Source organism: Lipophrys pholis (assembly GCF_963383615.2).
Source record: "Lipophrys pholis genome assembly, chromosome: 15".
Lineage (NCBI taxonomy): Eukaryota > Metazoa > Chordata > Actinopteri > Blenniiformes > Blenniidae > Lipophrys > Lipophrys pholis.
This window is the reverse complement of record NC_137642.1, coordinates 23025377-23046458: the sequence shown is the minus strand read 5'-3', so window position 1 is coordinate 23046458 and position 21082 is coordinate 23025377. Positions and strand designations below refer to the sequence as shown.

General features: G+C 39.5%; 1 protein-coding gene across 1 annotated transcript in view; it reads right to left on the bottom strand.

Annotated features, from left to right (window-relative positions):
- Window positions 1-21082, bottom strand: part of LOC308120394 (inactive phospholipase D5-like) — a 45230-nt gene that overhangs the window by 7040 nt on the left and 17108 nt on the right. The window contains exon 2 of the mRNA XM_080480998.1: window positions 6017-6153. Within this exon, the coding sequence (XP_080337124.1) occupies window positions 6017-6153 (137 nt within the window). The remainder of the gene's footprint in view (window positions 1-6016; window positions 6154-21082) is intronic.

The window sequence follows — 21082 nt, the reverse complement described above, 5'->3', positions numbered from 1 at the left end:
TTTGTAACGTCATGAAAATATATTTTTCCCTATCTGACTCACAATAAATCCTTCTGTGGAGGCAGTTGAATTCTATTTTGGAGTAATTGAAACACATTCACTTGTAACAACCATGATTTACTTCTACTTTTCAAGAAAATTATACATAATAACCCTTGAATTCACCTTTGGTTGACCCCCAGCCTCTACTTTACCCAGATAAAAGTGGAATAATTACTCCTGGTCAGCAGCATAGATTGAATTACAGCTCGATGGGGGTGAATATCACATTTTGCAGTGTTTCTATTAGTTCCTCATACACTACTCCATCACAAGGGGCATTTTAATGTAATCATCAGCACACAGTAGGGTATTTCTCTTTATTGTCAAACCAAAAATAATGTCAGCGAGTGTGGTTTTGCATTTTCCAGTCACATACACATCAATTTAGAAACCCAGCGATTCCCTCGTCTGTATTTTACCAGGTTGCTTGAAAATGACAGGAGCGTTACCGCTGCAGTCAACAGACAGAATTAACTGTGGCAGACATGAAGCTGCAGCCACTCAGAACTGGGCCATTACCAAGCTCCAGTGCCCACTACAATCCCTCTGCATCTGACTCAGACATCGATTTTGCTCAATTGGATTTTCGGGGAGGAACATAAAGGGCAGAGGGGGCCGTTTTCGGAAAGGATGAAGAGCTTAGCCTTGAGGTGCGGTGAATTGTTGTGTAAAGCAGATATATTAGTACATGAGAATTCACCCACTCAGATGAGAAAGGAGTGTTTGTGGTAAACACAATGGTTCAATATGTAAAGCGGTTAAAAGTCCCGACAGTCAAAAACACACACTGTAAAAATCTCAAAACTAAATATGGCACATGTACTTATCCTATAGTATCAGATTGTGCCATCTTGTGTTGTCTGCACCTCTATTTAGATAATGAACTTAATTTCTTTGTGTTGCAATGCAGTGACAGTAAAGCTGGGCCTAATCTAATTCATTGCTAAAAATTAGGACTGTCAATCAAATACTTTTTTAAGAAATCAGTTAATCACACAATTTTTGTGAGCAAATTATTCAGAAATCTCTTATTTTGCATTTCACAATCATCATTAGGTCTGTTTTGACAGACTGATTTACTCCCACTGTATTGTACATATTAGTACAGTCCAAAGCAAACGGTTGTTTTGAGTAAATTAACGCTTGTACGGTTACCTCACAGTTTCTCTGTGTGTTTGACTTTTGTCTCACTCCTGGCTAACATTTCAGCATTTTGGAGCACATGAAGAGAGACAGCTCGGGGTCGTGGAGGTGCTCGACTCAAGGGCGCACTGGTGGGAGCAAGTGCTGTAGGTGATAATGTAGTAGCAACACATTGAGAGGAGGGTTGCCAGCTCGCAGTCAGAAAAAAAAAAAAAGTAGTACCAGCTAGAACAATTAATGCAAAGTCAGATTTTTCAAAGCTTGCCAAGGGTCAAACTGGAGGACGTGCCTTCCCTGTGATTATAACATGCTGCCCTCTCCTCAAGGAAATCACGATCCATTCGTTTAGCGAGGCAGGGGTCGGGATAATAACAAGTGCAGCTGGTTGATATGTGGCCGGAGGCTTTCACTTCGGTTCACCTGTCAGTCATTGAGGACTGAACACTGAGAGTGAGTTCAATGAAGAGGCTTAGAGAAAACAAAATAGCAAGCGGGGATGAAATTATAGAGATTTATGTTTTCACCAGCGAACAGCAAAAATCTTTGTTCTGAATAGGCAGCAAAAAAAAAACTGGGGCAGCTGCAGTAAACACCTCACAATAAGGAAAACAAGGATGGATGGAGGACAGACCGAAGAAGAGGAGGGGTAATCTCATTCTGAGAGGAATCCTCTCAGTCCGCTCTAATAGCTGTGAGCTATGATGAATGGTGATTCTGACCAGCTCGAACAGTCAAACAGGCCTTGGTATTAAAAGTGGAGAACGAACGGAGGCAGCAGTTGTTTTTTGTTTTTTTTCTTCATCGATTTATGCAGCCTGTGTTGTCCATGGCTGGCTACCTTCGTTGTAACCCATCTGTGCACTCATGAGTGTGATTCAAATCCAGCAGCCAATACCTAAGTGTTGTAAACTTCACTGTGTGTGTGTTTGTGTGTGTGTGTGTGTGTGTGTGTGTGTGTGTGTGTGTGTGTGTGTGTGTGTGTGTGTGTGTGTGTGTGTGTGTGTGTGTGTGTGTGTGTGTGTGTACAAGGCACTGAAACAGAAAGCGAGAGACTGTGCTTGAATGTAATATGTTCTGCATGGCAATGGATTTCCATCTTCGCAGTGTTGTAAGTGAGCACAGTCGGGAGTCTCAGATTTATTCTCTCACAGTGGCATTTTCCTGTCCGATGTTTTATTCCACAAAGCAGAGCCGATCTCACGCCGTCACACAACGCTCACAGCCGTGGAATGTGTGGTAAACAGTTTAACTAAATGTATGTGGTAATGCCAATTGCATGCAGAGGTTTGGGATGGCGTGGAGTAAAATGATAGTACATACAAACACACACATACACACACCAAAAAAAAAATATATATATCACTGAGCCTGACATCTGATATAGATTACCCAGTCTATCATGAGCTGCTCTGAGCTCTGCGTGTACGGCAACTAGGACATTAATATGGGGATCACAGCAGCTTACACCTGCGTGCTGTTCATTTTACTTTTATCAGGTACAACTAAGCTTGTTGGCACTGGAAGCACATCCAGGATGTAAATTTCATTCCATTGTTTGGATGTATTTAATGTGAAAATGACCATCTGTGCTTAATGCAAATGCAAATGCATTTGGACTGCCAATACTTGGGTCACACTGGTTCATACCAGCCATGAGTACTACTGTAGGAGCTAATAAGTTACTTTAACTGGCCGTTTTTAAAGAATATACCGAGCAGTGGTTGTTTGTGTTTAGGACGGGCTGAGCAGTGAGGGTGCAGAGTAGAGGTCTACCTTTTATTGTACAATGGATCTCAACAGCCATTAACAGCAATATCTTAAAATAAAAAAAATGAAAAGAAATTTAATTCCTTTTAAAACTACTTGGGATGGTGTGTTGTCAGTGGAGGAGCTGTTACTGTAAATCTTAATTTTCCTGTTGAAAATGAGCTATTCTGATGACTCAGCAGTCTACTTTTTAACTTTTTGAAGTTAACTTGATTTTCTCTCCTCATTCTGACAGTAAAACATTTTTTAATTTATCTGTTTTGAGTGAATTTTTTGAAGTTTTGAAATGAGGTTGCACTTGAGCGACGACGGCAGCTTTATCTGAGTCTGTGTGTGAATTGTTTATTTAATGAAGATATTTGCATCACAGATATAAGATGTGTTCCCATCATTCTGATGAAAGCATTTTGTTCCGTGACGTTATCTTTCTTTGCCACCACCTTTACACAATTGAGAAAGTTGCATCTAAGTTCAAGGAACCATGAAAACAACTGAAAGAAAAATGGATTTACCTAATTATAGGCGACTACAACTGCTTTTGAGGCAACATGTGATTGGGCAAGATGCAGTCTTATCATAAGGCCACACAGTGGTGTCGTGGGAGGTGATTCCGCCGAAAACAGGTTTTTCTCCCCAGTTTCGTCTCGCTGCCTAAAAACGTTCAGGATTACAAGTTGCTGTGTAACCTGTGGGATCGGCTCCAGTTCCCTCCGGGGACCTTGAATTGAATAGAGCCGTATACAAGATGGATGGACAGTTTTACAGTGTTAAGCAGAGTTTAACAGCAAGTCATTGTGACTTACATGATTAACTTACCGCTGCAACTTTGATAAGAGCCTGTGTGAAGCTCCTTACACATTAGGTTTGCTAAATACTGTCTTCAGGTTTTCTGTGGCATGGCTTTACAATGATCTATTTTAGATTAAAATCTCTCTGACAAATACTATAAAGCATGGTGTCGTGAAGCAGGCAGCAGCTCAGTGATATTTGGGATTTGTGCCCATCTGGTTTCCCCAAGCATCACTTCTGCCTTTCCCCAAAGTGGCTGTAAATCAATACTAACCTTCTTATCAGCCGTCTGACACCAGGTAATTACACGTGTGCATCAGGGAAGCATCAGGCTACAATTTGGATGCGATCAGATGAGATAAACTGGGGCCATGTTACTCCAACAAACAGAACTGTTGTGAGTCTGTGAGGACTCGTGATTTACTACAAACATAGATGGAAGTGTTAATTATCAGAATGTGAACAATCAGTGGGAGAGAGAAAATGTATTTTTTTCTGTGCATTAGCAAGAAAACATCTCACGTCTCCTGTCACAGAGCTACAAATCATTTATTATGGAGACAAGAACAGATTAAAAAGAAATCTACATAACAAAACGTCCAGCTGACGCGTCTGAATTACAACGCTGCAAACAAAAAGATGCTGAGTCATTATTCCAGCAGCTAAGAGGCTTTACTTTTGTTTTTTTACTGAATGTAAAGAAGTGACGCTGCTTTGCTGTGTTTTCCATCTTAAGTTGTATTAAATTTTTAAAGTAATCACTGGATCCCTTTCAAAGAGTCAACATGAAAAAATGCCAGTGACTCAGAAGGGCTTTACATGCATTTGCTTTGATGAATTGAAGAGGCCTCAGTGCACCTCCTTTATAAACGTGCCAGCCTCACAGTGATATATCTGTTTTTCTATTAGCTACTCGCATTGGGCAGAATGCTATATCAAATCAGCAATTCTACATTTAAAACATGTGTTGAAAATAATGCATAACCTTCGAAGACTTGTAAATACACACCTGGAAATGTGACAGCACACATTTCTGAGGTGAATCTTAAACTGAGGGGATTGCGTGGAAGCGAGGCATGTCTGAGAGAGTTCTCTGAAAGGTTGTTCAGTGGTTGATTTGAGGAAGAGGAGGGAGAGAGTAGATGGACACAGACACATGGAAAAAGAGGGAGTAAGAGGGAAGTAATTCAAGGCTGAATGTTAAATTGGACGATAAGAGTCTAATGGAGAAAAAACAGCTGGAGAACAGGACTGCTGCATCAGCCAGTTTCACTGCGAACGACCCACGACTCCACACTGTGGCTTTCAAACTCTTAAAACTCCAACAAGACAGTGAGAACTTTGCTCCGGCTTTAAGCTACTTTCAGAAAAGCTTGGTAAGCATTTCAGGGCAGCAGGTGAGCGTACAACCGACTCGGGATAAAGGTGTCAGGGTGTGTTACATCCATCGATGTTTGGCTCACTCAACGGGAGCCGTCTCTCTCCTTTCTCTTTACACATCAGCAATACCGCTCTCAGACTCAGACGGCATCTCCAGAAGCTGCTCAGCTCTGAGATCTCGGCTTGTTTTTCAATAGACCCTTGTTTAAAGAGCTCAGCGATTGGTATTTTGGTGGGTCGGAACGAGAAAAGCTTGGCTTTGGATCCCAACCCGGGTTGTGGGTGCACCAAAGATCACACAAGGCTTTTCTGAGGCTGTCAAAGTTAAGACTTGTGAATTCCGACAAAAAACATAACGGAATGAGATGAAATAGGTTGAGAATGACAAGCCTTAGCCAGTTCTAAAACATGAAGATTGAGGTAATAGATTGTTTTCTTCTGCACACTTTCTTACCCTGAGTTTGTTTTCTGACTTTTTGTCCTGTTGCTTGCTCAGCCCTGTGTGCTCACTGTAACTCTCTTTCTGTCTACTTTCTTTAAAATCACAACTTTACACAGAAGTTAAGTGAAATCCATTGTTACTATTAGTTATGATAACAGTTTCTCTTGGCGGATGATAACATCCTGCTTGTTAGTCATCTTCCTCCAAATAAATGATGCAAAAATACTATATTGATCGAGGGAAAAAAAATCTTTCTTTAATTAAAGAAAAACGCACACTCAGATGAGTCGGAGGCAGCCTGCTCGCTTCAGGCAGACCCTCACTGTGTTGATTTGTCAATATTACAACTACGTGCACATCCTTAAGACGAGCCTAGGAATGATTCTCAGTGGCTCGGTGAGAAGGTATATATCGCTTGAAGTCTCATCTATTTGGTGGTTGTCCAGCTCTCACCTGCAGCTCCTGCTACAGTTCTCCTCTGTGATCCCATCTTCGTCTTCGCCCCAGATGTCCACAGCCGAGAAAATCAACGCCATCAACACGGCAAAGCAGCACACCAAGGCGAAGATCACGATGCACTTCTGCTGAGACTGCAAGAAAAAGAAGGAAAACAACATTGATTATCGAAGTGCTTTTTTTTTTTTTTTTTTTTTTTTTGTGCTCTTCATCTCAGCAACAGAAACAAGGCCAAAGTTCCTCTACCCCGGCCGCCATTAGCCGGCTGGCTGACAGAACTGATTTAATGCACAGCTCAGCAGGTCATAACGTGATAGACGAGACTTTAATACAAACATGCAGAAGGTTTCTGTTCGACCTTGCAAGTTCAAGCAAGAGGAAATAAAAGACTGGAGGTCAAGGAAAATTGTAGAGAAGAAGCAAAGCTGTAGACGATCAATTTTCTCTTTGACGGGATGTTGTATCCATTAACGAAGCACGCTTTCATTAAGTTTGAACGATCGCATATGGCTGAGAGAACCACAATGAAGGACAGTGAATCCCAGCTGTTAATGCTCCGTCCATCTGCTTTCAGAGGACGTGAATCCGGAGATGACCGACCATCTGGGGTTTCTACAGAAACATCTAAAACCCACACTATTTTACCAGCTGGAAAAAAAAGCACAGATAAATCCAAATAAAGCTGGGATGGTACCAATAAACAATGTTTGCTGGTGTGTGCTCTCTCAGATAGCGTGCAGCCGTTGCAAATGTTACATGCGATGGTGTTGTATTGAATAAATCCTATTTGAAAACGTTAGTATTTCTCTTAAAAATGTATTACATTTGACTAAAACGGGCAGAAATGTGTTATGATAAAGTTACACAGGCCTGCTCATTTCATTATCCATCAATTTCAGTGACTGAAAACATTGCTTTCTTCTACTCCTTTAATCATGATGTTTAAAATATCACATTAGAATGGCAATTTGATGTTCTCATGCACATCCTGTCTCATTTCCCTTCCTTACATGATTATGCATGTCCAATACATCTGAGTGTCCTGAAACATCTGGCTTTCTTTACAGCCAAGAGGGACATTTCATCACGTGATCAGTGTTCACGAAACATATTCATGAGAAAGAGCTTTTCTCTGAAGAATATAAGGTCAAAGGAAAAGTTGACAGAGAAGGACAATAAAGTTTTCACATACAGCTCACAGCAGGAAACATCTGGGATGGGGGGTGTCTTTTTCCAGTATGATGAAGAAATCATTACAGAATAAAAAGGAAACTAAAAACTAGTAAATATAAAAACAAAAGTGCAATGTGACAAATGGCACATTTAACTTTTGTGCAAAACAATAAATAACAGTTGCAACAGACTCCTTTTTCATATTGATTCTTATCCCTTAGTTAAAAATTAAAGCCAAAAAAGCTAAAATGGTTAAAATGACAGAACAGCTCAAATGGGTAAATTAGTTTAAACTTCTAAAACAGCTCAAACTACTAAAATGATAAAAATAATAAAAAATGCAAAAAAGTCAAAAATGTTCAAAATGGAACTTAAGAATATGAATTAAGACACAAATTTTTGTAGATGTGGCAAAACTTTATCTGCTTTATGTGCATTTCAACATGTTTTGTGGCTCCATGTGAATTAGATTTGGTGGAACGTAACAAAAGTGTTTGCTCATGAAGCTTAGACACCTGAGGTGCATACAAATATTTAAAATAAAGGAGAATATTCATGGTTTTTATTGCCTACACAGCCTAACAGTTGTTGAATATAATATTGTGTATTGTGAAAAATACAAAGACGTCAAGAAATCGACCAAAAATAAATTCTTGGCACGAGACAATCCATTTGCAGTGATATTTTTGTGCAGATTGTCTTAAGACTTTTGAGGAAAATGTGATCAGTTGTGTTAATATGAAATATTTTTATATGATGAACTACATTATGTAACGGCGTTGATTAGAGAATTGAGGCTTGTGCATTACATAGGTGGAAGTGGCGGTAGCGAGAGCAGAGAATCCCAGGAATCTGGGAAATACCCCGTCTATTTGTAAAACAATAACAGATGTATCCCGATCACTTTGAAAGCTGCCAGAGGAACCAAAACCAATTATCCTTGAACTCAGTGGATCATTAGCCCAGTCAGCCAAACTCATCTTTCTCACCGACAAACCTTATATCGTATGCCATCGACCTCTGTGAGCCACACCAACACCAAGCCTGAGTTAGTTTACACTGTTTATTGTAGCTAAAGAGATTCATGCACAAAGATCCTCATTTGGGAATTGAATTAATCTAATGCCCAGTCAATGGAGAACCGCTGGCAGGGATATTCAGCTCCACACTCTGAGTCTGAGGGGATGTCTGACAAGGAAACAGTGTTTTCTCTCGCATATTTGATTGTTTCTTAAGTCACAACAGAGTGTCGTCGCTCTGCTCCTCGTGGTTGTAAGAGGTGTCTCTAAAGGTTACAGCCGCATGAAGGTGAAAGTGAACTGACCTGAAAACAGCCCCGATTTAAAAATGAAGGTTAACATTAAAAAAAAAAACAAAAAAAAAAAAACAATCCTCCCGACATGTACAATTCATAAACTCACACTCAGCACACACTCACAGGGCAAACAGAGGTTAAATCAAAACCGCCACTCATCGGCCCGACGATATATACTGGAATAAAAGCTATTATGGGCGAAGGTGGACCTGCGGGAGACCGAGGCACGGTGCAGCTGCATTCACATGTGTGTGCATAATGGCCAATATGTGACCGCGAGCACCACATACGATGTTACCTAACACCAGAGCACGGCTACGGATCAATACAGCTCCTGTTACAAGAAATACTTTCCAACACAGGAAGCCGTTTAGAAAATATATAAAGACATTCTCACATGTAAAAGTCAAGGAAAGAAGGAAAATAAGTTCTACAGCCAAAGTATTTCATTCTAGTACTGAAACAGAGAAAATTACTAGACCTTCATGATCCCTTCCAGTGCTTATTTGTTTTTATTCGGGGAGATTCTGCATAAATTTGCTTTTACGGGTGAAGAACTTGAATCGTTTTTCCTAGTTCTGCTGCATTTCAGTCATCCAGCAATCTCAATCTTAATATGCTCCAGTAATTTTAACGGCACATCGAACACGCACACTTACATAATATATATATATTCAGCATTTTCAAATTATAGGGTTTGTATTATGGAGGAAACGTTGCACTGTATCATAAATATCACCTGATCGCTAACCTTGATCGTTGTCAGCTGTGCCTTGTTGTCACCCCACTCCATGTATAAAAGCACCATCCGTCATGATCGTTCAGACTTTAGGCTCCTGTTGAGAAAACACTATTGGCTGTGTTTCCTTCATAATGTTTGAAATTTAAACTAAGCCGTCAATCTGTCCGTGTAAGTCTAATCTGCAATGCAAAAACTCCTCACGTCTGAATTTCACTCAGATCTGTCTCCAAGCTAAAATACATAAAGCAGTGTTTTTTTCATCATTGTTTTTAGGGGGATTTGTGTGTTTTTTTTTTTATCTGCTTACACTTACAGTTCATTTCAAAGAAGTATGCAAAAAAATAAAAAAATCCACTCATCTTAGCAGAAGCAAAGATGGCCTTGAGTGACTTGCAAAAAAAAAAAAAAAAAAAGTGATTCATAAGTAACATGGTTTAGTTAAATTGCTCGCTGGCTGTTTTCAAAAGCTCCCCTGAGTCCATCTAAAAAGGTCTGTGCAAGGTGGATGGCTCAGAGCCAGACTCACTCAAACCCACACACACTAAAACAAACACACACGCACTACGACTGTTACCGTGCACACAGACACGCGCAGACAGAGGTGAAGGCCGGACCAGACGAGCCGGCTGTTTATATGCACACATCAGAGGGAGACGTTTTAAACAGATTCTGTCTGCCCTTCTCTTTCAGCTCTTCGTTAGCCCTCGGAGTTGATTTAGGTCTGTCCTTTACTGCACAGTGAAGGATTGACTCGTTCCACACATCTACACGGAAAACAAAAGTGAAGTGATTGGAGCTGGTCTTTTTCTATTGTCCCACTTTTAATTCTGCGCTTCTGTGTCATTGTATAGTGTGAGTTGGTAAACACATTGCAGAAAGCGTTATGGTCCCTGCAGCTTTCAGAGCACAATCAAGGAGATGTTAAAGAAAAGCAGAATGACTTTCTCCTGCAAGAATGGCGTCAGGGGCATAATTATCCTCTCATGTTTCCGGGGGATGGCGACAGCTTGGACCGTGGTTGCTTGGAGGTTAAGGGAAATTCACATCAGCGACACAGAAAGAGAAACTCAGACTAAACACCAGCTCCATATCTAGGTGTAATTTGTCTAATGAGTCTCTGCGGCGCTGCAGATTCTGTGTTGATGAACGAAGAGTGGAGTTCAAAAGTGTTTCACAAGAAGCTCTGTTTCCCACCATGAACAAAGACGTTGGTCCGGACATGTAAAGAGAAGAAGAAGAAAATTAAGGCAGATAAGCCTTTTGTTGCATGCAGAGTTGAGGATGACGCAGGTCTGAGTGATAATCAAACGCTGAGTCGTCAATACTGCCGCACTAGTGGTTCAATAACCACGTGTCTACAAGCCATCGCTGAGCCAGACGTCTTCCATATGTTTGTAATTCACATGTTTTTCACTGCTGAACAGTGCAGCAACACAGTCTTCATGATATGGCACAATCTTAACCCCTCAGATCAGCTCTTGGGGAAATCTCACAAGTGTTTTGAATCAATTCATGACAAAAGAAACAAAACAAGAAAGGTGCATGCACTCTGTGTAACAGAGCCTGAATTCAAAAATGGGAGCATTACACTGTAAAGTTCAACACGGCTGTTTTAACAACCTTCATAATGAATCACAATAGATTTTGGGTTCGGTTGACGGTAAAAAGAGTGACTTCTTTTTGTGCCGAGATGGAATCTCAAATATTTAGTTTGAACTAATCTATCAGTCGAAGTAACTCAAAAGTATATAAAAATGATTTGCCAGTGACAAAACTGAAATAGGATGTTTATTTGCTGTGTGGCTCCAAATATATATATATATATATATATATATATATATATATATATATATATAAAAACGGTTCCAATCTGTATTTATACGTTCAATATTTTTTCTTTTTTGTTTGTTTATGGTGAAACAACACAGAGAATCACACAAAATATAAATGGAAATGTTTAAAACAAACAGGTAGAGTTTTTAGAGCTCACAATCCACCACTTTTAACAATTCCTCATCGATTGTCTTCTGTATTTCTGAGGTCACAACCTTTTGCACAAAGCCTCATAGATCACTATCTGCACTGTAACCTGTCCCCCTTCCCATCCTGTTTGGAGCAAACTCACAGACACAGCACATCACATAGTAGATGAATAATGACAACAAAAAAAATCTAATTTAAAAAAAAAAAAAGAAAAAAGTATCTGGCTCCATGCTCCGATCGTTCCCATTCCCAGAATGGTTTCCTTCACGACCCACACATCAATAATGGCTAAATATGAAGTGAAAACAAGGCACAAAGGATTAAATCTATTGCACATCCCACAGCACTAAATCTTGGACAAATACAAATGGTGTCCCAGTCATATACTCCGATTGTCTTTTTATCTGTCCTGAACATCTGCACCGGATCTCAGGCTGTGGTGTCGCTCCATCAGTTTTAAAACATAGTGGCTTCTTTAGAGAGACTCTTTCATTAACATCATTTTGATAAGATTGGCAGAGACATTCATCCTGATAGAAGAGATGCAAAAGCTCTTTACATGCAAGCAAATTACAACATCGCTCAGTGGAATAAAGTCAGTCTGCATTTTTATTAAGGGTACGAAGAAGCAGCGTGCCGGAGACAAGAATATATTTGGTTTATGTCTTGGGAGCCTTGGTAAATTTTAGTCACATCATGTCTTGTCTTTCCCCTATGAAATAAAATTGTACTCTATTATCTCCTTCCTGCAGCCCCAGTCCTCATGTGAATACAATAAACTGATGTCAGATTGTTTATTTACTTTTTTACTGAGGTCACTGCAGAGAGTATTTATTTATTGTTTTGTATATGTATTTTACCGAATTTTTGCAGGAACTACTGACCTGAATTGTGCCTTGGAAGATTTTGGCAGCAGGTTTTAATCAAAAGGGAAATCATTCTGTTCATGTTTGTTTTTTGCAAACTCCCCCAACCATGAAGCAGCGTTAATAAAATGGAAATAATATTAATTAAAAGTCATTAGCTGAAACATTTAAATGAGACAAAAAGCAATAAAACCAACACTATGCAGGATTTAGATTAATATGCATGAACAGGCGGTTAGTGTTTTCATGCCTTTGTGAGTCTGTGTTTGTTTAAGTACAGTCCATTACGTTGTGGTTTGAATGCTGAAGGTGCAGAATGACTGACAGTAAGGGAGCAACATCAGAGCGCGTGCTGTCATACTCTCCAATAAAGTGCTGAGGAAGCATGTGTGTGTATGTCTGTGTGTGTTTCAGTGTCCATCTAGTTATTGCTGTATTAAAGAGGACCACATTCTGTTAACGCACTCCCATTACAGGTTTCTTTCATCCTTTTTCTGTTAGTTTTTTTCTACCGAATCGAAGTCTTCTACCAAGGTGAAGGCATCTTTTATGAGCATATTAATATAAGGATTAGGTCAAATTTGCAGTGTTTGTGCTTATGTAAGTCAATGCAATGTCCCTGAAAGGCAGGAAAACACGGAAAAAAAGAGACAAAAAGCGTGTGTGAAAAAGAACAGTTAAGTAATGAATGTATGTTAATGTGTGTGTGTGCGTGCGTGCGTGCGTGCGTGCGTGCGTGCGTGCGTGCGTGCGTGCGTGCGTCTTTATGCTTTGAGCAAAATGCTGGGAATGCAGTTCATTTCGAATAAATACTCTCTCTCTCTTTCTCTCTCACTCTGTCTCTCTCTCTACCGCTTTGTCCGTGGTGAGGTAAGCCAGATTTCTTAAATTTATGGTTGTTATCATACAGCGTTTACTGTCTGGGTTTATGTCTGTTTCCTGTCCCCTCTGTCTCTTATCTCTGCCTGTTCTCCCTCTTTCCGTTGTGTTCATTCTTCATCACAAGTACAAATAAAAGGGGAGACGTAAAAACAGTGATATGTGTGTCCTCATTCAGTTTAAGTTCTATATTTGTGACAACTGGATATCGTCCCTCGTGGAGTGGATATATGTTTCTTCTACGTCCACAAAAAGCTTGACATTTCGGAAATTCAGCTTTTCCCCAAAGACCTAATAAATAATAAAAGTAACCCTGCAACAGTAGTGGGGTAACTTAAAGAGCTGATACCTCGATGCACCGAAAGGAACCAGCTAAGGTGGCTGATTCAAACGCTTCCTTTTGCTGGGAGGTGAGAAGAGAGTGGACACAGGATCTGCTGTCAGGCTTGAAAGGTTTGGGGAGATGGAGGGGTCAAGCTTCTATCGTTATTGTTATTTGAATCTTTTGTTGTTCCTCTTGATTGACAATCTCTGCTTGGCTTGTTATGGATGGATGGATGGATGGATGGATGGATGGATGGATGGATGGATGGATGGATGGATGGATGGATGGATGGATGGATGGATGGATGGATGATGACGTCATCAACTATTTTGCTTATCTAGTCAATAAAGGTTGGAAACATATGACCTGCATCACTTGTCGTTTCTACAAATATTTCAACTTGACTGTTTTCAGTCGGTATGATTCAGTCGCAAATCTTTTCTTACAGCGTGTGATCAAGGTAACATGATTCACTCGAGGCTGTGGGGAAACGAGGATGTCCTGGAAATGTATTCAAGCTTTCCAAAGAAGGATGTTGAAGCGATGTTTAAAGACGTTAACTTTGAGTAATTTTCAGGGCAACGACAGGAAAAATGTTTTGCAGCTTCAGAAGCTCGAAATGAAAAACTGAGCAGCAGACAGGAGAGACGTTAATGTTGGTCACTCTCTGCCCTTAAGTGAAGTGTACACCGATGTGAAGGACATGTAAAGAAACACAGACTGACAGGGGAGTGACAGGTGGAGTGGTCTTCAGTGAACAATGAATTTCTGTGCACCTACTCTCTTTACATGCACGACTGTGGGCATTATTATGATCATACTGTTCCGGAAAGTAGAATATAGTAAAAAATACTTATATTGGTATTCCTTGAGCCAACAGCAATGATTGAACTCAGTCAGCATAAAATAATCTTTGGCTGTTCTGCCGTGGAACTATTTTATTCAGCAATCATGTACGTCGAAAAGGGAGTCATGTCTGAGTCTCATTAAAGCAAAGTCAGCAGGTCCAACAGGACGTAAGTGGCAGCATGTCAGTGCACGTCAATCCTGTGAAGCTACAGGCGACACTCAGGCTAAGCTGATAATGCTTTTACATTTCCTATGATTAGCTCTTGCATTAAAAAAATTTTTTTCCCACTCTTCCCACAACTGGAAGAGAAGCATAGTTGTTAATTCAAAAGCTAAATGAAGATGGTTCTGTTACATTAAGCAAAAGCAATATTGACATTCGGCTGCATTTACACTACCCCCCTTAAAGTGAAGCAAATAACTGTGAGCTTAAATGAACTAGTTCGAGTAACCGGTGACTTTTTATTTGGAGGAACATTTGAAGTAACTCCACTTTTTCAAAAAGTACCTTGTGTGACAGCCCACGGCGTTGTCCAGTTATCTGAGTGTTTGTATACTAGAGAATTGGTTCTGAATAAGAAACAATTCAACTCAATAAATTCTGCGCAAATTACGAAACAGAAAACAAATATAACTGCCCCCTCGCTATGTAATTTAATATTTCCTGATTTCTTGCTATTTCTTAATTTAATATTTGACTTTTATTCTACAATCATCTGGCGACCCCCTGTAATCATCTTGGGACCCCCATTTGGGTCGGGACCCCAGTGTTAAGAGTCACCATACTGTGACCAAACTACCAAGGGGAATGCTTAGCCTCAGCTTTCTGTGGGAAAACACCTCTTACTTACTTAATTACTTGAAGTTTTCACACAGATCCCTTATAGCTCTGATATATTCTAAGTATGCCTCTGTATGGATGTAGTCTTCAGTTACATAAAGAAAATAATATATCTTTATAAAATCAAAGGAATTATTTCAGCTAGGCGTCTCAGAGGTTATCCAACATGTTTTATTATGCCTCGCTTTGACACTCAAAAATAACTTTCTACAGATATAATGCCTTAATGGATGAAGAGTTTAAAAAGAGTATGATAGAATGTTCTGAAGAAATATAAAAGAGTCCCATTAAAAGAAGTTCAACAAACATTTTGTGAAGCAGTTTAGAAGCAATGCAGCTCGATCTGAGAGTGTAGTAGAGCCACTCACCCGAGGACCCTATCATACACTCAATCTCTCCAGATCTGGACCAGCTGGGCCAAAATGCCCCAGAGAGGAAGTTATAAAAAAAAAAACAGACTTCCTGTGGCGCTCAGCTTCTCTGCAGCCTTTCCAGTTTTGGTAAATAGTTTTCCTTTAGTTGGGATTTTTGCACCTCAACGCTAATGTCACAAACAACCACATTAAATCAGTGCAAATTGTGTTTGTTTGATTTTAATTTGACTTAAAACAAATATCTTTCGGAGTTCAAACATCTTGTGTCATTTCTGGTTTTGTTCACAGTCCTGAGCCAGACCAGGAAACTGGTAACTGTATATCATTTTTCATTTACAAAAGAAACAGTCACTATTGCAGCTTAAGAAAAAGTGATTAATATACTGTCATATGGCCGAGCCGGATGTTAAAGGGTCTCTTTATCTTTTTAACACAGCCATCAGTGAGTCACACAGGAGTGTGAGAAGAAAATATTTAATATTGGATCATTGAGTGTAATTCTTAGTCTGTTAAACTTGAATAAAACTAAACCAATACTCTTTGCTCGGTTTGATTGTAAATGTCTTTTTGCACAAATTTTACTTCACACTGCAGCAAAGACACAACGATTCATTTCAATGCTTATCATTGGTGCACTATTCACAACATTTAGTAAGTTTTGCACCACCCATCTGTGAAACCATTTTTATTACCACCAAGTTTTATGTTTGATTATTGGTTCATAAGAGTAGATTATTCCTAATCTCCCTGCAGTCACTGTTAACTTGGCCTTTGCAGGGATTACTTTTATTTGAGCTGAGATACATGAGAAAAAGACAGAGAGGAGAAACAATTTCCCTGGGCCCCTCTAAAGAAAAGAAAAAAAGAAAAAAGATTGCAGCACTGTTTTTGCTGTCATTGCATGTCACCTCTGAGCCTCGGCTGCTTCCTCCTCATAGAGAGTGACATGGAGTGCTCCTCTCCAGAGAGATGGTACAGCCTGAGTTCAGCCTGGGCTGTCTGCCGGGGTCTCCTGAGTGAACGCAGGGCTGAAGCCTGACAGTAGCAGCTTTACAAGGAAGTGACTTCATGATGACAGAGCTCACCTTCACACAGGGCGATGGTGTTTATAAAGACTCCTACCGGTCATGCTATGCAAAGAAGAAGTGAGAATGAAATCTCCAGAGTAAATGTAAGTTAACTTTGAATTATGAGGGTGGTAGCAGGATGGCCCAGGGCCCTTTTTCCATCTCTGCTCAATCTAAACGAAGCAGTAATCGGCTCAGCTTGACACCGCTGGTCAAATCAGAGAAAGGAAGGGACGACCAGCTACTTGACGCTCGGTTCGTTATGGCTGGAGCCGGAGCTGCAAGTCTTTGAAGATTTTCCACTATCACTCTGTTTGACAGCCCTGTGAAGTCCCGTGCATTTATATATCTTTTCACTAATGGGTTAATGACTGCGGAAACGCAGCTGTTTACAGAAATTCTTGGTGCTTGGATTTATTTAACCTCGGAGGTGTAAAGCTCAGACAGTCCTGGAGTGAAGTTTTGTTTTGGTGCACGTCATTTTTTATTTATTTGTTTTTAAAACATTTTCCCCTATCGTGCAATAACAGCAGGGAAGCTTCGATCTCACATTCATTCTGCAGGGAGACAATAACAGCAACAGCCACAAAAAGCTGTCTACACTAACAAGGATAACAGGGAGTCCTGAAACAGATGGCGTCGCCCCGGCAGAGCCCGGAGCTAAACATCTCAGAATCAGTCTGCAATTACACAGAAAACACAGTTAAGATAGTTTGAACAACATGCAGCAACAATAATGTCCACCCACAGGAATTACATGCAATAACATGATCTCATATGTCAATTAAAAAAAACAACATCCTGTAAAACTTACATGATTATAATGAAAATATATTAAAAAAAGATGTCAGTGAGATTGTAACTGCACTTCAATTGCTCAGCCGCAGGTGTCTCAATAAGAAAAGCATCCGTTCATCGGTTTCACACTGATTTATTCAAGTAAGAAATGTAAGGGTCAAGTAGACTTGGCTTCCGCACGCAGCGACTCTACGTTGGATAAAACAGAGGAAAAGATTAATAGATGAAGTTTTCAGGGCTTGATGAAAAACAGAGGACTGGATGAGACACCAGTCCGTCACTGGACAAAGACACAATAACCTGTATACCTTCATATGATTTAAATTCAACAGTTAATCTAAAAAGTTTGTCATGTGGCGTATGAAGTCTATGAAATCCTTCTTTACATCTGATTTGTAAATGTTATGCTGACTGCTATGAAGACTACTCTTCACACAGGAGCAAATGTTCTGTAAACTGATCTGTCACCAGGCTCAAAACTCACAGAGGGAGGGTGTCACCAAGTTCACTCTACATTCAGACGACCCAGAGACCAAAAAAACAACTCATTTTGTTTCTCAACCCAAAGTTTTGGAAACAGCTGACAGCTAAGTTACTTTTCAATAATTCTATTAATGGGGAGTTTTTAAATTTTTTTAAGTTATCTTAATGATAAATATTACTGTGCTTCATACAAATTAGTTTGAGAATGAAATATATGTGATTTATACACACAACGATTCCATGTTTGAACTTTTTTCTTCTGTGCAGGTAATTACCCAGAATGTAGATTTACAGACACTTCAACAGACAGAACAAACTGCAGTCTAGATGCAGCTTAAAATGAATTATTTCTATTTAAAAAAAAAACGAATAAATGTCAGCAGCCTTAAAATAGTGCTGAATTGCTCTGAAACATATACTTCTAACATGCTCACCATTTGGAAGCAACTTCAATTTTTAAGTTTTGACTTGTGAACAGACAGAGAAACAACTCGACTGGCACATCACAAACATCCCTCTCTTCAACCAAAGACCTTTTTAATATCACAAAACTGTCAGGATTTGCTCTTTCCAGCTAACTTTGTGTTGCTGTCCCCTGAGTTAAAAGGGACAGATCCGTCCCACTGATGACATTTCATACTGCTTGACATTTTCAGAACTATGTTCATTGGCCTTTCTGTTGAGACTTAGAGGATCGATACCACTCGTGTGTCTGTGCAGAAGCCAGAAGAAGAAGAAGTCCATTAGCTTTGAAAGAAGCAGGATGAAACAGCAGGTCTGGCTCTGTCAATTCACAGTTGCAACAACAGCTGAGTTGTGGGGATGGTGAAGGCCATAACATATGACTCATGTATTTTTCAAACACGCTGCATTTGCTTTTGTTATGAAAACCACGTCTTGTTTTTTTTTTTCTTTCCTGTTTAAGGCCACGTGTCCCTTCATTATTGCTCCGCTTGGCTTTATGTAAATTACGCTCTCTGTCATGGTATTTTGACGCTTTATAATATTGCAAACTCAGATGTGATTCAAAAAAACCAAAAAAAACACTGATGCATCCAAGACGCCAGATGGCCTTCTGCTCACGCAGCATAATAATGAATGACGGGATTTTTTTTGTCTAAGTGAGAGTTTAAATGCATTCTGATGGCTGAGCACTAATGGAGCCATTATCCTTTCTTTTTATTAAATGAAGGAATAGAAAGAGATAAACATGCACTGCTGCTTCCTCATTTATCTCTGTGTCAGCCTTCAACTGATCACATGTATTGAAAATCTTTTGATTAACCGACATTGGTTTAATGCCAACTTCTGTCTTTTTCACTTTCAGCCTCGACACGCATGTCATTGGAGCCAATCGATAAAAAAAGCAACGCAATCCGTCTTTAAGACAGGTGAGCACAACTGACCCAAGTGTGGAACTGGAATGCAAAGGAGGGAATGAGACATGTTAGTGTGGACACAGTTCAAAAATACTTTTACTTCTGAAGTGTCTGTTGGAGTGAAGTTCAGTTTTACGCACCAGATACGAACTGATTCAAAGTCTGTCATCATGCTCGAGCAAATTCAAGGTGCTTAACAAGAAGAGGGGAATATATATAAACAGAGCATCAGAATTCCCTTTGAGGTTATTAAAAACAGAAGCTAAAAGCAAGAGAGTAACTGGTGAAACTAGAAGGTAAAACTAACCTGTCTCACGACGGTCTAATCCCAGCCCACGTTCCCTATTAGTGGGTGAACAATCCCACGCTTGGTGAATTCTGCTTCACAATGACAGGAAGAGCCGACATTGGATACTTTTTTACAGTTTTGAGTTCACATTTAAGGTTTTTATGCTCGTATTTTACTAAACTGGACCAATTGAGCCACTGAAATCAATTTGAAAACCGGGATTTAACCTAAAACACGTTTTTTTTCTGTACTGCAGGAGAAAACTGGAGAGGCTGAGGAAAACCCATGATGTCTTAGAAAAGTTCAAACTCTGCACAGAAAAGCCTTATTGTCCAATCCTATTGTAAGTGTAAACCTTTAACCAACTACATCTAAACCTGAGTCGAATAGTAAGTTCACTGGTCAAACAATTCTATTTTGGTGATGCTGCCGTGAAACACAGCTGCATTGTTGCGAACAAACTCACCTCAAGGCCATGATGTCAGGGTGAGTTTGTAAAAACATGCATAATGCAACAGCGAGAGAACGTTTTGGGGAATTTCACTGTATAGTGCACCAGAAGGTATAAATAAAATTGGCTTCATGTTGAGATTGTAGTAAGTTTCCATAATTCTATAATTGTTTGGTTTTGTTAATATTTTCACCACGTATACTCTACGCCACAACAGAGAAACACTTTAAAGTTTAAATTGAAAAGGTTATCATGGCACTATTTTACCAGTTCAGCCCACTCAAGATGAAATTGCACTATATGTGGCCACTGAACTAAAATGTTTTTGACACTTCCAATCTACCAGATTCAAATCTCTAAACTTTTCATGTTGATTTGTCACACAACTTTCCTGCTGATCCCCCAGAGTTATGAAGCTAATATGCATCCAGTTTAATGAGCTCAGGAACAGTAGTTATAAATCCGAGTGAAGACATTCGCCTCGCAGTAATGTATTCCCTCTTTGCCTCTATAACACATAATTACAGTACAATCAGCTGCTGTTCTCGGCTAACATTAAACACGAGCATTTATTCGCCGGGTGAAACTGCAGTTGGAGCTTCAACCTCGAAGTGTCTAAGAGCAGAGAAAACCTTTAAAATATATTATTCTCAATACTTATAGGAGATTTTAATATTATATTAATATTAATTTCTCTGTGGAGCAATGCTTTAAGGAATTTCCCCCCTGGGGATTAATACGATTGTCTATTCTTCAGATAAAATCTGTAGATTTGATTTATTATATACATAACTTGCAAACCCACTGTGAATTAATGTGCGTTCAAATGTGGCCGTCAGAACATGTCGCAAACAGAACACCAGCATGCATTATTATTTCCTTATAAAACTGTTTGGGTTGCAAATGTCGAAGCAAACAGTTGATGATTTATTCCCTCAATTCGACACAGGGTTACATTACCATTAATTTCAGTTTTATGTATCGGATAAATGTAAATTGCATTAAAATATGTTCAAATAAATTCTGTGGGAACAAAGAAACTAGCAGCAATGTACTTTGTCAGAAAAAAAAAAAAGGTTGATTTCTGCCTCCTAAGGTAGCGTCTGCACTAAAGGACCATTAAGGGTTACAATTACACCTCAGTGTAAGTATGTGTATCTTTTTAAGTCCATACAATACATATCAGTTTTCAATCCTCTTATTTATTTAAAGTACATTTTAAAATGCAGGCTAGTGTTGAGCAGCCTCA